General features: G+C 44.0%; 1 protein-coding gene across 1 annotated transcript in view; it reads right to left on the bottom strand.

Moving 5' to 3' along the window:
* Positions 1–7,214: 7,214 nt before the first annotated feature.
* Positions 7,215–16,704, bottom strand: part of LOC126427230 (uncharacterized) — a 51,454-nt gene continuing 41,964 nt past the window's right edge. Inside the window, exon 5 of the mRNA XM_050089467.1 lies at positions 7,215–9,733. Coding sequence (XP_049945424.1) covers positions 8,256–9,733 — 1,478 coding nt within the window. The 3' untranslated portion in view covers positions 7,215–8,255. The remainder of the gene's footprint in view (positions 9,734–16,704) is intronic.

Genomic DNA, 16,704 nt, shown 5'->3' on the forward strand with positions numbered 1-16,704 from the left:
TCCCGTAATACCTGATTCAGTTGGACATCTATCTTCTTAGTATGAGCACTATTGATTCTGGTCGAGCAGTAAGCTTCAGCAACAGAGCACCTATGATAGGGTTAGAGCTATGGATCTCAAAACACGAGCATTAGCTCCCCATAAGATACCACCAAATTTTTAAGACTGTTGTTTCTCGTTTTGAGTTCAGGTGCTACTTGTAAGTCAAGAGTTCTATCTAGCGCTGTTCCTGTGTATTATGGTGTAATGCAGTACAACGAGACTTGGTCTCTGAATCTGTCTTCTGGTGTGCACTCTGACTGTCTTCTGCACAGATGTAATGTAGATACAATTATTTTCTGTGGATTTAGGTGGAGCCACTATTTCTTGATGTATGCATCTAAGACTTCCATATCAGTGGATAAAGAGGTTTCAGCATCATAAACGTTGAGGCTCTGGGCCACCAAGCAAATGTCATCAGTATAAATCAATTTTTTGAAGACTTTTGGTAAGCTGTGCATGTACAGACCAAAGTGGTAGTGGACTCAGAACAGACATTTGAAGTAAACTATCATTTGGTTTAATTACCCTGCATCTGTCATTGTGAGAATGGATATGAAATGCTCTATTGTTTAGCATGTTGTTAAGTAAGTCCTTAAATTTACGACACAATCGTGAATTTCTAAAGAAGTGCTTCTCACCAAGCAGTGTCGAGAACAGCTGATAGGGCCAAAAAGGCAGCTACACTTACTGATTTCTGCTCATACTCATTTCCGATATAAGTAACTAGAGAGAGTGTCTCTTTCTTAAATTACTTTCGCTTCTTAAGCTGGGCTAGCGCCTTTATTCTTAACGAAAGAGTGTGTTTCAATTGTTACTATATGTTGAGAGTTGCACTCTGTATCTTCGTTGGTGTAACCAATAGTCTATGGAAAATGTGGTTCATTAGTCAGCATGGTATGTTTTCATTATTTCTATTTGCTTATTTCTTTAATATCTGAAAACAGTTTACTATTCACATTCACCCGATAGGTACTTTCCAATTACTTACTCAGTTCCAAGATATGCTATTAGATGATGGCGTTCAAGCCTACAGAATTCATAGCCACATTGTACTTACCATGACTGGCATATCATCACGCAATACTACGTAACTTTGTTAAATTTGGTTAAATCTAAGGCAATTCCCTGTTTATTGTTTCTTTTACAAGCTAACAATAGTTGACTGGCAACCAAAACGTGTAATGAATGGTAAAGCAATGTGTTTTTGCGATCAAGAAAATTAAAAGGTTTCGTAATTAAGTTTTAATGTTTCAGAAATACATAAGATCACTTATCTGCAGCACCTGATAAGTCAGGTCTTAATAACACGTGATTAATGTCAAGATCATTCGTCGACTACTTCAGACTGACTTTGTTAAAGAATGTCTGTTTCTGAGTTGCTGATCCCAATTACAGTCACTGTTGACAGGGGAGAGGTGAAAATGAAAATATTTAAGTTTAGTACAAGCAGCAATGTGCCCTAGCAAACGTGTTACTCTTTGAACGGAAATGCGCTTAATGATGTAGTGACGCTGTTCATCTTAAGACAAATGCTTAGGAACTAATCTCTAGTATGATACGAAGGATTTGTAAGATAACTTTGTAAGTCGGAGGTAAGTGCCATGTTATGTAGGAGAAACTGCTGTCTGAATGGTGTAGTCATATATGTCTTTGTATAGTCAATAGCATAGCCACAACATATTTAGAATATCTACTGTCATGACATCACATAGGTTTTGTTTTTTGCTAATGTAGTTATGTCAGTTATATCTCACTGAAGGTAATATTACAGATAGGGAAGTGGTCATGGATGTAAATGAGGTGGGAGATGTAACTGTGCGAGATCAAATTTGACAGTGTTCTGAAAATTTTAAGTGGAAACGAGGTCCAGGGAGTAAACAGTCTTCTGGCAGGATTACAGGCAGCCTCGGGAGAGCCGGCCACGGCGGAGCTCTCCCACCTGTTGTGCCCGGCGTATGAGACAGGCGAAGAATGTAATGTTATCAATTCCAAAGAAAGCAGTTGCTCGTAGGTGTGACAATTACTGAACTATCGGTTTAATAACTCGTCGTTGTAAAATACTAACACAAGTTCTTTACAGAAGAATGAAAAAACTGGTAGACGTCGACCTCAGGGAAGATAAGTTTGGATTCCCGAGAAACGTGGGAACATGCGAGGCGCAACCTGACCAAATGGAGGGGCGGTTGGTAGGACACGTTCCGAGACGTCGACAGGTAACCAATTTAGTTTTGAAGTGAAGTGTGGGTGAAAATCGTAGAGTAAGACCAGGTGGTGGATACAGTAAGGAGATTGGGATGGATGTGGGCTGCAGTATGTACTTGGAGATGAAGAGGCCTGCAAGTTATACAGTAGAATGGAGAGCTATTTTTAAAACCAGTCTTCACACTGAGGGGCGGAACAACATCTCTCTGTTATAACAGCTTATTTTCCAGTTGGTGTATTTCTTCATTGTTTATAACTGACTGTCAGAGTACCTCTGAAGATGACGTGAGGAATACATATTTATTTAAAGTAGGGGTAGTTGAAGATGACAGGTTGGTGCTGAATAATAGATTTCGTGGATCCACTGTATTTTAATCTACTCAACTTGCTTAGCGATGATTCCTGCTTGTTTGTGAAGGGGCTGACCTGCTCGTTAATTCTGCCGCATGTCGGGCCGCGACAACAGTACGCAGTGTCGTCTGTGTACAGGGCTGTTGTTTGGATCCTCGACCTTTAGCGATGTCAGTCGTGTTGTTGGTGTGTAGCAGTGGAGACGTGACTGTCCCACGTGGCGTCGCTGCAGCTGGCTTAATACCTGTCCAATGGTGATCACCAAGCAGCGCTTGTACTTACCTATTTCCAGCAACATTTTTAGTAAGCTGCACACTTTGGCATCCGAAGTTCAAAAGTAACGTTTCAAAGAGCAGCCCAGCATGCCACAACCAATGGAAGGCGCGTTCGCCGTCCACTAGAAAGCGTGCCGGCGTCGCGCCTGCCGTGTTGCGTTCAGCCTGCGTCGCTCTGCTGCTCAGTCCTGGGACCGGGTCACCTGTGCTGTGGTTGCCGCTGAACCCGGCTTGTTCTTGTGCCATTATGTTGCTCTATTCCTTGAATATTTTTAGTCTGTCTCGAAAGCTTTCCCTGTCACTGAGAGCACGGTAACCTGTGATGTGGTGTTGTTTTTTGGTCTTTCGGGTTGGGAAATCATCTTGATTTTAGCTTGCTTCTATTTTAGAGAGACTATTTTCAGTTTCATGGCCGCGATGAAGAAACGTCTGATGTGTTTGAGGCAGGTGTCTTGTGAAAGGAGTGATTTATTTTGTTATCTTCCAGTGCTTCCAGTCTCTGAGCTGCTTTCTTTCCATTTCATATTCGTCAATCTTATAAAGTAGTGGATGTTAAGCGGTTGCATTCGGATTTTCGAATATTATTTCCTCGTCGGTTTCATCGAATTTTGGATACCACGGATGACCGTGAATGTTTTTGTAGCACTTTGAGGAACTTTTTTGAGGTCGTCAGTAATCAATGACATTCTCATCTGCTATTAAGGATGGTTGTTCGCAAATGGTGTGCTATGACCTGTTGGAACCTTTTTTCCAAAAACTACTTTTTATTGTGGGACCTAATTCTTGTGATTACCTCGCGCATCATTTGGTGGGTTTCTCTTCTTATTAGGTCATTGAAAACGTTGAAGCCAATCGTAGCATATCCATTTGGTTAGTGCCGTATGGTCTACAGAATTTCCCTACTGTTTAATTTTGTTTCTTATGTACGTCAGGAGTCTTAAGGAGTGGTTTGAATAGTTGATTGGTTAGGTTTTGTGTTAAAACGTATCAATCTGATTTTTTCGACTATCCAATTTCGTGAGTTTATCATCGTTTTAAGTTTTTTCCTAGTTTTTGTGATTCACAGCATAATAAATGATAGGTATTCGTTAGCTATGCAGTCGCCAAATTCAGTGTAGCTTCAGAATCTGGGTAGCTATGTTGTACGTAGTATATGTCCTAAGATAGAAGTGCCATAGTGATTGATAAAAGGCGGCGAGTCATTTCTGAGTCTAGCGTGATTCAAAATGGCTACGACAAGTTTAATATCTTTCTTGTTCAATTTTTCAGCAAATATCGCAGATCTAACACTGAGTCTCCTGTTCCTTTAGCTGGGCACAATGAGGGTATATAATTAACGAGATCAGTTGGCGGTTCCTCGGCAGGATACATCCTTGTGGTGTTTTATATGAAAGACTCTGAAGCATCTATTTCAGCTTCTACTACGGTCTGGTTTCCGTGACAGATACAGTTATCTAGATTGATTTCTCTACCTGCTCATGAGGTATGTGCTGCGACTATAATACCAACTTCTTTTTCTCTTACTATGCCTTTAGGGAGTTTGTTTTTAGAGCAGAAACCCAGTGTGTTGACAATGCAGATATTGGCAACATCTTTCTTAGGCTTGAATGTGAAGGTTAATTCTTGTTTCCTAGGTTGGGCATAGGCCTCCTTGTCTATCAATATGGCGATATAGACGTGGATCCGTGTTCGCCAAAGAACGTAGTAGGAGCTTTTTAGAAGCTGCTGTTATTATTTCCCTTCTTACAAATATCAGGTTGTGAAGGGCTGTAGTGAAGACTCAGAGTATGTTTTCCGTTTGATTGTTTTCGTGACATTCTTGGACGAAGACCGTGATAGTTTCATCAATGCGCTTAATGTATTCAGTTTTGTTTGCTGAGATAGGCTGTTTTGGTCTTTCTTTGCGACTCTCATCACTATTAACGTTATCAGTGTAGCAGCTCGTGTATTTTGGTGCTTCTTGTTTCGGGTCTACTTTGCCATTAAAAATTCGATGTGCTCGACTGCGTTCTTCACATTTCTCTTTATATCGCAGCTTTTCGTGGCTTATTCGAAAGTGTTGCAATACGGACGTAGCTGTTATTGAGGAGGTAGTGTTTAAATAGTCCAACCTTGTGAGGTACACAGTGCATTCTGATATGGTGGACAAGTAGCTTGTTAGTTGGTTCTTTGTAACTATAGATGACTGGAAGGAATAGCGGGGAATTTTCATTTAGTTTCCCGGTACCTTTAGGTCCCCTTCAGTTTTTTCGTTTGTTGTATCACGGTCAAAATTGGTTATCACAAAGGCGAGCGTGAGTCTGTGTAGTTTCTCTTTTGCTTAGTGTTTGGCGTGCGATGTGATTTCTGTTACTGTTGCTTCAGATCGGTAAGTAACTCAAACTGTTCTCACGGGTTTCGATATCTTATGGGTGTGTTGTGATGTTGGCAAATTTTTTCGGATTTTTTTGTGAACGACTTGGTGGCCCAGGCAACTGTTTTAGTGCAGGTTACAACGATTTGGCGGTTTCTTTGCCACCTTCTTAGTTTATAGTTTATTGTAGGGTTTGCTAAAGTGCCATAAGTTGTGTTAGATGTGCTTTAATTCAATCTGCATCCAACCAGTTGTAAACATTGTTCTTCGTGAGATGTATTTGGATGAGTGTAAACTTTTTGTAATTGGCGGCTTTGCCTGTTTACTTCGGGTTTCTTGTCCGGGTTTTCGGCTAGTTCGCGTAGCGTTGCGTTTCTGGAGATCTGGTGGAGACAGAGTTCCCTGCTTCAGTCTGGTGCGGTGAAAACTGTTGTTGCATATCGGAAACAGGACGATCCATAGTCCCCCCCGCTCTGCTTGAGAGCGCTCGCAGTCAGCGTTGAGTCCTGTGCCTTTAGCCTCGGCAGATGCGAGTTGGTCGTCCCTGTCTCAAGTGTGGCGGTTGTGCAGACTGCCGATCCCAAGTCTGAGTCGCTCTGACAATGCTGCATTTGACGGCAGTGGCGCGAGTTACGCATGATGCACTTTGCAGGGGACATCGTCCGAGTAACACGTGTGCTGTCGAACAACTACGTACATGTAACAACAGTTCAAGCAGTTTCGGCTGCGAGAATGCTTGTCTCCAGATATATCAGAGGAAAGCCCTTAGTAGGTATATCGGTTGCAGACGTTAATGCTTGATACCCCACGAGTCAAAGGGTTGTAACAGCTGATTCCCTGACCACCCATATCTGCTCGCTGGTTCGCCTTTTTGAAGACCAGAACGTGACAGCAGCGGCTGTAAGCAGCAGCAGGGAGTGGCCAGTGGTGGGGCTTGCAGTCCTCTGCTGCTCCTGATTGGCTGAAAGGCCCACGTGTAGAAGGATTTCGTGGAGAGGCTCGGAGCTCGGGGAATCGAAAGCTGGCCGTCGGCGCCCGTGTGGCCGACGTGGCGGGTCGCGGTCGCTCTGGAGCGGAGTTCTGTGTCGCGACGCACAGTGTTCCCGAGTTTCCAAACGCCTTCTCGTTTGCGCGCATCTATTACCGCTTAAGAACTTTCCTGTCGTTATCTGCGAATGTTGAAATAGTAATTAGTGTGGGCGTTTACGGCGAATTGTAGCTCAGGGAAAACTCGGTGATGTTAGCTAAGTGGCAGTGGTGCTCCGACTCAAATGACTGACTTGGCTGGGGTAATTGGATAGCGATAATCTCAGTTTGTTATCCAAATTGAGTGACCGTCTTTCTGTTGAGTTTGAACTGTGTATTTCGTACAGGCAGTCGAAAGTAATTTCCTGGGCTCGGCTGTGAATGTTCCCAGTACTGCGGTCGTAACTCGGGATCCTGCCTGGGGGTAAGTAGGTAGCACGAGGGCCGTTCCCTACTGGCTTTCGAGCGATGAGGTTCGATACTTTCCAGCGGGTCGAGGCTCGGCTGGCGACCACTGTGTCGGACCGACTTTACGCGTGTCCCGGTGGTGCAGGACGCTTGTGTGGGTGGGCCGCTAAGCGCCCCCAGTGCGCCCCGTGTCGGCTCTGGCCGCCACCACCTAAAGAGAAGGCCGCGGCGCGCTCTCGTGACGTCACGCAGAGCGGGCCAGGGTTGGCTTGGCGCTGCGCTGACAGAATCGAGGCGCACGGCCTGCAAATCTTCGTCAAACGGTTCTACAGAATGTGTTGAGCTGCCGGCGCCCCCCTGCGGCCAGCCGGGCTGCACCCGGCACCTGCCTCCCTCTGGTTCCACTGCGTCCAAACGGAAATCGCGGTTAACACTGCGGGTGCCTGCTAAGTGCGAAATTCACGAAGATCACTCCAGGTAGTACTATTTATCACAGGATTTTCAGTTGGGCTGGATACTAAATTCACACAGACACTCCTTTACTTTGCCCACTCAGGTTTTATTTGAACAAATGGGAGATCGTCTATTGATTACGAATCACAACAATTTCGGCGTACTGTGCGCTTCTAGTGAAGCTACTATGGCACATGTTTTCCAGGACTCACAGTACTGGCACAAGTTTATCCTTCCACAGTACTGTTTCTGTAAATACGCCTTTAAGTAATGTTCTTCCTTGCCCAAGAGTGGCACATGGAACATTAACTTTTAACATCTGCCATAGTACCCTTACAAACCTCTAGCTTAACAAATCACCGTCTTGTCTCACAAACCCAATAATGCTAATCTCATATAACTCTGCCATTCGACATTTTGCGTTCACTTCAAGCCACATTTCGCACAACAAGTCATGTGTTACTTTCTTACTATACCTGTTTGAGCCACTCTATGTAATCAAACCACTAATAAGCTCAACAAACCCATTTACACTTTCATGCACACACCACTTCAGTCATTCGCCCCTCTCTTTTGATTTTATAAGTATCTGAATGTCTCTTGTCATGGTACTTGAATTACAAATCATGTAAAAGTACATCTTTCACACACATATGGAAAATTTCTCTGTTTCAGACATAATATGATATATACTAATATCATACATTATACATTAATAAAATCGACAAACTGCAAAGAGAGATCCTCGACGGAAAACGGAGAAAAAACGTCATACGAACATATGTCCAGAAATGCATCATCGCCACGGTAGATGACACTGACGAAGGGAATTCCTCCGACAACGTGCTGCGTTTTCCTTGTATATAACAGGCCGTGTGATTAACGCAGCCTATTGTATACACGAAGCATTTCCCAACAATTTTAGTGAGTAGTCTCAGTGCATTAGAATAGGTAGACAGAGGCTACCACTCACAAATAAGCACACAGTTATAAATGAAGGAGACGTTATGGACAGAGAAGTACTGGCTGTACGATATCAGATTTAATGACATTTAATATTGTCATACCAGGTAGAGTCCATTTTATTGCTGGGTTTAATGCAGTGTAGTGTGGAGACAGTTATTTGCGAAAAATACTGAAGGAGGCTACAGCGAGGATTCTGAAAAGGGAGACTGTTCATTGTTTCTCCTGGCCAGATTCCTCTCGGCTGCCGAACACAGCTCTAGAGCTGCAGGGATGTTGGTTGGGTTCCACCAAAGAAGTATCCTGTTCTTCAGTATGGGGAGCGTCGTTCCATTGCAAACGAAACAGACGAAGAGCACTGGTCCTTGCACCATCGTAGCTAGATGCATATAGTACACTAACTGCGCTATTCCCTGAGCCTGGTGGAACCCAATTCTAATAATAATTCCTGTTCCACTTAATATAATGGCCTTAACTGACATAAAAAGACATTCCTTCTTTGAGGCAAATTTCTTGTTATCAACAATTTCGAGTTGCCGCATGGAGCACCGATTACGCAGGTACATGTATCCAAGCAGTCCGAGACAAACCAAATTGAATGTCACAGACACTGAAATCCCTGCAAGGACTACTATGCGACTGTGGATCAGGTAATATTTACTCGTCTTTTCCAAAGCAACAGCTGCCACACATACTATACTCCACGGTATAAGCACACACAGCACCTCACGACGGAATAACTGGCTTACTTCAGCAGGTAGTAGCTGGTTAGGAAGCCTGAGATGGCGAACACAAGAATACATCTGGTAGCAGAATGAGTTCAGCCAGAAACAGCTGAGAAGTGTGAGGGCGCTGTCTATCAGCACTGCTGTTGGTAAGTCAGGGACGCCTGCCATACGATACACGACCTCAGAACACAGGATCTGGACTATGCACGTGATCTGAAACGACAAGAGTATCTTTCCAGGCAAGTTGCGTAACTGGGGAAGGTACATGTATACTCCGGCAGTCGAAAAACGGAAAATGATATTTATCAGTATAAATGAGATTTCTAAAGGCTTCAAGCTGTCGATTTTGAAATCCTTGTACTTCAAGGTGGCGTTGTTTAAACTGTTTTTGTAGTTCAGTGTTTCTTCTGTTAGCTTTTGATACAGTACACTGCTTCTACTACGGAATAATCCAAGTCCGAAACTACTTGACGTACAATTATGGGAAGTCCTGATGGAGGAAAAGTTGCGACACTTTAGCAACAGAATAGCTCTGGAAACAGAGCAGATGGCGTCTGTAGCGTTCGATTGCAGACATGATTGATCATCAGGACTATCGAAATAGCAGCGAGCATCGTGCACGGACCGTATCGTACTAAACGGGACGTCCTGACAAATGCCGTACGAGTTGACAGCCATCCAGGCCAGCAGACAGAGGTTGACGTTTATCCTCTGCGTGTAGGCCAGGTAGCTGGTGACGGGTACGTGGGGCGACCTCTGCACCACGTCGTCCCACAGCTGCTCGCGGCAACGCTCGCGCTGCTTCACGGCTTCCAGTGGCAGGTCTTCCAGCGGACACGTGGGGTGGTCCAGGGCGTTCACCAACAGCTGCACGCAGTCAGTGTCCACGGAGAGCGTATCGTGGCTTCTGTCCTCCAGCTGCCACTCCTCGTCTGCAAGAAAACGACAGCAAGTAGGTGGTGGCCGTACACTGCAGGCAGCTGAATCCAAAGTCTTCTCTGGATCATTAGCCTGGGCGTTGTTTACCCACATTATCCAGGTTCAGTTACCCAGAGCTATGTAAGGCGGCATGTCAACACAAAGTAAGAGTATTAAAAAAGACGTCTATTTCATCTACAGGGTGTCCAAGAAGTCCCTGTATCGCTCTTGACATAGTAAAAATGAGGAAGTAAATAGGTTTTATTGATAGTCCTGCACTGAAGATGACAAAAAACAATGTTATCAGAATTATATTTTTGTTCCAGCACTGCAGTCTTTGAGTTCCGAATCCATCTTGTAAAGGAGAGATTAGTGGAGGATTCGTCGGTGCATGAATATCCGCAGATAGGAAAAACTATGTAATACATGATGAGACCATTTGCCTCAGTCCCCCTCGTAAAGTAGCCATGCCTGATTGAGATAAATGTCCTGTATTTTGTTCGATTCCCGGCGGGGTCAGGGATTTTCTCTGCCTCGTGATGGCTGGGTGTTGTGTGCTGTCCTTAGGTTAGTTAGGTTTAAGTAGTTCTAAGTTCTAGGGGACTGATGACCATAGATGTTAAGTCCCATAGTGCTCAGAGCCATTTGAACCATTTTGTCCTGTATTTTCAGGCTGTCTCAAAGACAGGCCACGTATTGTAAGCAATAAAAAGTGACAGGAAACGTGTGTCACCCACTCTTAATCAGATGAGCAGTCTCCAATGAAAATCATTTGCAAGAGAGCAGTTCGACTTCAAGCATCTTGTTCAACAATGCACGACCATATTGAAAAAATATGAATACGAAAGGATTTAGGCCCATGTTTGTTACTGAATTATCTGACGTTAGTGTGGAGCAACGATTTGTAACCTACCGTACTTCCTTGTGGCGACTTCTGCCATGTCTCGCTCAAGAGTGTTGTTTATGTATAAATGTGCCATATACCACTATTTGATCAGGAAAAAATTGTTTTCTTGTCTAAGGAAATTACCCATTACCAGCAAGAGTTGGAAAGGAACCTACCTCACCTTATGTGGGATATTGTGTGATCAGAATACCTGTTAGGACCACATTCTTTTGAAGCTTACATGAATGGGAATTTCATATTTCTCAGTACAACAGAAGTTTTCAGTATCTCAGCTCCATGACAAGGCAGTCACGGATCTTGTGTGGTTGTAGAAGGAAGGAGGTTGAGTCTCGTTTTGTTGTTCAGATGTGTGGGTTTCTTAATGAACAACTTATTCTCGGATTGTATTTGGTTCTGCAGCATTTAAAGCCACATTAAGATCGTTACCACGAAATCCCAACATTACCACCTCAACAACCTTTTGAAATCGTCATGACAAACTTTTGATCTTACCACGCAAATAACAGAATATGAAGAATAATAAAGCCTCATGTGGCTCAACGTTGAAAGATTAATGGAAAATTGACACAAGTGTTGAGGAAGTCTTTCAAAGCAGAATTACTAGAACGATCCGCAATAAAGCAAGGGGGACAGCGAGACACATAGATATCTGAGGAAGGTGTGATCGTCCATACACTGATCCGTTGGATACGTATTTTTTTAAATATCTAACTACGTCCATATAGAATATACTCTTTTGACATAACTCCATAGGCGTCCTGTACAAAGAAATAGGATGCAGGCTGAATTCTCGTCTGTGTGATATTTCACTTTCCTCCGTGAACTTAGTGACCCCATCACGCAGCGTAAAAAAAAGTGATGGAGCATATTTGTCACCAGTTTGTTTCGTTAGCACGAGATTGTCGAGAAAAAGGACAACAAAATACAGTAACTGACGACTTAGGAAGTACCTTTACCACAATGAACGATTTACTGTTAATAGTCTGTTTGCATACATTCAAAAACACGCAGAAAAATGTAATTACTTCGTCTCACTCGTACCTTGTGTAATGATAATAATGTAGCAATAAATGCAATTGGGACATATATGCCTCAGCTGCTGAGTGGATGAATGTGGGATTGCAACTCCAGAGATTTGGGATTCAGGCATTGCTCCCGAGATTCCTTCTCTCACTTATCTTTTCTTTCACCTCTGACACTGATTTATGGGAAACGAAAATGATGGAACTGTAGAATTGTTCGGAGACCCAATAATTAACTGTGTCCCACAATTATTAACTGGGTAAGTTAGTTCAAAAGTAGGAAGACGGCGAGTGACCACAACCTGCAGTAGGACAATGGCTCGCGAAGCACTGTGGTGACCAAACCAGGCCTCAGCTTGATGACGGCTTTACCTACTGCATTCTGAGAAGTCCTGATGGTCGTTTTCCTCGAGCACTATTCCTGTTCAGAGTACAAATCAAAGGAGAGTTATATATGCTACACGTCATCCAATGTATACCTCATTGGAGTGTTGAGCGCAAATGTATACCCAGTAAGACGAATAAGTTCTGAAAGATTCTTATACACAGGCACATCCTGTGGAAGGCCGAATGCACCACTTTGACGTAAACACTCCATTTTCTTTGTTATTCATTCCATTCCCACCACATTATCGTGTGGTGCGCAAGGTTCGGACACTTTGCTGCTTTTTGGGGAGAATGAATAAAATGATAGGTTTCAAAAAAATAAAAGCCATAGCGTCTCTACATAAACACATGTACATTGAAGTTGATGATGGTGCTATGGGGAAGATAAGGCTCTTGCTTCTGGCAAGTCACTGGCAGTCAGTTCCCAATAACTACTACGAGGGTAATACAGTATGATGCAGGTGCCGGCCAGAAAGGGTGTATGTATTCAAGGTGTTGGAGTGGGCTGGGAAGTATGATTGACAAGTTGATGTGGGTAGAGGGAGGTGTGAGGGAGGGATGACAGTGGTCAGGAGGCTGGAAGCGGGATCATCTACATATTGAAGAGGCGTAGACGCTAGGATTATAGCTGGTTGGAGGAGTAAGTGTCTACATACTATTCTGGAACAGGAAGAACCAGCCAGCTGAAGTTCCGCTCGAATAGGATACAGAAGGGTGGCAAGTGGAGGGCGCACCAGAAGCCTAGGTATCCAGAGGATAGGCGAGAAAAATTGCTTTTGTTTCCCACGTTTATGGAACGTTTGCAATTTGTGACAAAGTTTGAGGAATCTCAGAAGAGAGGGCAATCTAATCAGCTGGTAGAGGTTGCGTCTGAGACTGCAAATATGATACAGAATGCAAGGTGTTCTAAGACTGTAAGGAATGGCAAATTTTTGAGAGTGCTGAGATCCAAGCTATATTGGCGGAAGTAACACTGGGGCCACTAAGGCTTTTGGAAAGACGAAGGAAGAGACAAGATCAGGGGTTAACGTCCTGTTGGTGAAACAGCTATTAGAGCATAACCCAGAATTGGGAAGAACGGGGAAGCAGGACAGCTGCGTCCATCAATAGGAACCGTCGTGTCATTCACCTTACGCTGTGTAGGGACATCACAGAGAAACTAAATTTGGTCGAAAATCAAGTTTGTAGCCACCAGCTTACCACAGCATCGCCTCGTTCAGTTGGTTGTTTCCAAGTACAGAGGATGGCTGGATGATGGAATCCCCACATTGTCGAGTTTGCTGTTTTCTTAATTTGAGTTTGTTGTAGGCTGTGGTTCCGTGATTATTCCAAGATACAAGAAAGTGAGAGTCCTCTGCCCATGTCAGCAGAGAGAAATGGAGCAACAGATCCGCGGCCTTACTGCGAGCGCTTAGCTTCCTCCACGTAATTGGGCACTGTCCTTGCATTGTGAGAGAACTGTGACTCGGAGTTATCTATTGAATGTACATGACTGTAATGGATGCGTTAGGAACTTAACATCCACATCCGACACACATGTTGTTGTGTCTTGCTTTTAATAAATTTACAAGTACATAAATGAAACAGTCAAAAGAACGCCTTTTTGTTTGGAAAGCGATAAACTTATTTTTAGCTCCTCGCAGCTGTGACTGCAGGAGCACGTGTGGTATTAATTGGGGTTCAGATACACAGGAGCTGCTGAAAACACTGAGCGGCATTACAGTGCAAGTCTGCACATGATGAGCACTGAACGTTTACTACAACTGTGCCAAATATGTGTCTGTTGTTGGCCCTCGACTCTCTGTATGTGCATGCTTGGCCTAGGCTTGACTGAGTGACGTTACGCCGACACTGCACTCTGAAGGCAGAAATTCGTCGCTTCTCTGCAGTCGTCATGGAACTGTTGATACCCTCGTAGACAGAACAGAAGTCAGGCTGGACTCTGGCAGAACTCGTACCAGGCACTGGCAGAGCTGGAAATACTTGTCGTGTGTGGCGCCTCGAAGCTACAGGAGGCGTGGCTTACTGCTTCTTTCTCATAGGCGGTGGCGATGCTGCTTACGTGTACAGCATCTCTGCGGTGGTCGATTGTCGATTTGCTGCAGGCGATTATCGTCGACACCACATGTGTCACCTTCAACAGTGTCACAGGCATCAGTGTATCATGATACACTGAGGAGAGGTAATGTAATGTAGAACACTGACACGAGGTCTGGTGATGAGAAACTTTATGCTTCAATTCCCCCTCCCATTACTGGGGAAATACCAGCAATGCAAATTTCTTCCATTACCTGGATTCGAACCAGCTTACCTTTCAAGAGAGTACCACCACACAGTCATGTTTATGTGTGCCATGGTGGAAGTTAGGGAGAGAGAAATGATTGGTGGTATTTATTGTAATAATTCCTTGGGTTTTTAACAAAAGTGTTTTTGATGTAGCAGAGGCTACACCAAGAGGTGAAGTTATCGAGGCAGATGGAGATATGCTGTTGAGTAAGATTTACAGTGACAAAAGAAGCATGGTGTGCCAGACAAGGAGCTATACAGTAAACATAATTCATTGGGACACCTGGCACTTGCCAGTTTCCTCCCAGAGATCTGAATGTGCGACTACTGCGGAATATTTCGCTAATGGAGGAGTCATCATACCACTTTTCAATTGTAGGCCACATGTCCTGTGGACACACACCAGTGGTTCCCATTACCTTCTGCATTCTCATGCCTTTGAGCACTGCTGACTCTTCAGGGTTTTAGGAGCAGGGGAAAAAAGTGCCTTGAAGCTCTATCCTCCCATCCATCATTACTGACGATTTTTGTTCTAAATTTAAGCAGTAGCGAGGTTCGAACCTGGGTTCCATCACGTTTTGATTAGTATACAAAGACACTACCCTTAAATCGTAGGGGAGCCGTCGGATGTAAACTTGCGTACAGTATGATATCACACAACTTGACTAGAGCTAGTAGGAAATAACAGTTTTGCTTCTCTCTCTCTCTCTCTCTCTCTCTTTTTTTTTTTTTTTTTTTTTTTTTTTTTTTTTTTTTTTTTTTTAAGGAGGTCGAAAGTAATGGAGTCATGAGCAGCCTCTCATAAGAATTTCCTGCAATTGTAAGACGTCGTGGTCTCCTTCATTGCTTCCATATTCCGCCCTCACAATCATACTCTGCACATCAAGGCGCTTCATTCGAGCCCAAACTCGATAAGATAAAGTCAGTATTGTAGGAATTCATGTAAACGATATGCAAATAACTAATAAATCGCAAGTGCGCACCGTGGTTGAAATACTCGAGGCTGGCGTACACACATACGTTCCAGACTCGACGGTCTCAGGAGCTTTTAGCTCGAGAGAGGCAACTGCACCCCAGGAGGCCGGTCCCAAGCTATCTACGTCGGCCAGTGACCGCCTGTAGAGCAGACAGCGTTAGCCCTAGTGAAAGGACGACCCCGTGTTCGGCTTAAAAGCAAATTCCGCTACATTGTGTGGGAGCGGCCAGCCTACGCATTCTTTACACATAGCACGCAGTTTCAGAGATTTTCACAGGGAGACAGCAAACGCCAAACACCGATACTACAGATTTCCGGATTGGTCACCTTAAACAAAACGTCATCCTCCCGTTTTAGAAGAGCAATGCTGACTGGCAGAGGATATTTCTGACGCCTTGAGCTGAAGGAGTAATGGAAGAGATCGAAAGATATACCCCTTCACGTCTGGCGTGCAGAGGGGCCGTTCCGTTGTCGCTCTTGGAGCGAGAACACATAACGAGAGCGTGCGCGCTCGTACGTGTGCTCAAAGAGCGAGGAACAAGTCTCTCCTCAGTACTTCACAGGGAGAGCACCTCTGTCGAGAGCGAATTGAAGTGCAACTGTATATTGAGTCCTTGCGATTAAGCGTTGTTCACTGTGTTGGCCGCCACACTTATTGTGCGGTGTGAACGGACTGAGTAATAGTTAAACGCCTGCGAGCGAATTTTTGAGTGGCATCGCGGTGGACTGGTTATCTGACCTGTGTACCACGCCAATAGTTAGACTAGGGGCGAATAGGAGTCCTTGACTTCATCAAGGCGTAGGGAGAGTTTGATTGGCGAAGGTCAATCCAGATAGAACGAGAGTTGTCTTATTTGTCGGCAGCGAGCGGCGCAGACAGCAGTCATCGCAGCTACAGCTCTTGCGACCCCCACATTTCCTCCACAACAGTACCCTTCACTGCATATCACACGTGACAGCCTCGACTGTACCTAGCAACATTCTAACCGATAATTATTCAAGTTGAGTAGGTGCGGCTCTCAGCCATTCTGCCAAGTCAATAACAATCTTAAACTTTGTATAGAAATTTCATTACCGAATCCTACCCTTAAGAGGTAACTTCACATTCTGAAAAGAACCCACAAATAACGTGTTCAATTCATAACTAAAAGTGCTATTGTGATTTCTCAGAATTTTTGCAAAATAAATAATAATTTTCGTTACTTTCATGTTTATCTTACACTAACTAGCACTACTCCAGTACCCAAGTATCCCACTAGTTACGTAAGACATTTTGTGAATTTTTGTGTCATTTCCTTTCAGTGGACGACTCCGGAAGGTATTTATTGCTGAAAGTTTTTCAGGAATTTCTCTTTAGAACTTTAGGAGTGTCCGTCTGACTTCTGTAGTAGTGTGGGGGTGGAAATT

The sequence above is a fragment of the Schistocerca serialis genome, chromosome 11 (assembly GCF_023864345.2).
Source record: "Schistocerca serialis cubense isolate TAMUIC-IGC-003099 chromosome 11, iqSchSeri2.2, whole genome shotgun sequence".
In the NCBI taxonomy this organism is placed as follows: domain Eukaryota; kingdom Metazoa; phylum Arthropoda; class Insecta; order Orthoptera; family Acrididae; genus Schistocerca; species Schistocerca serialis.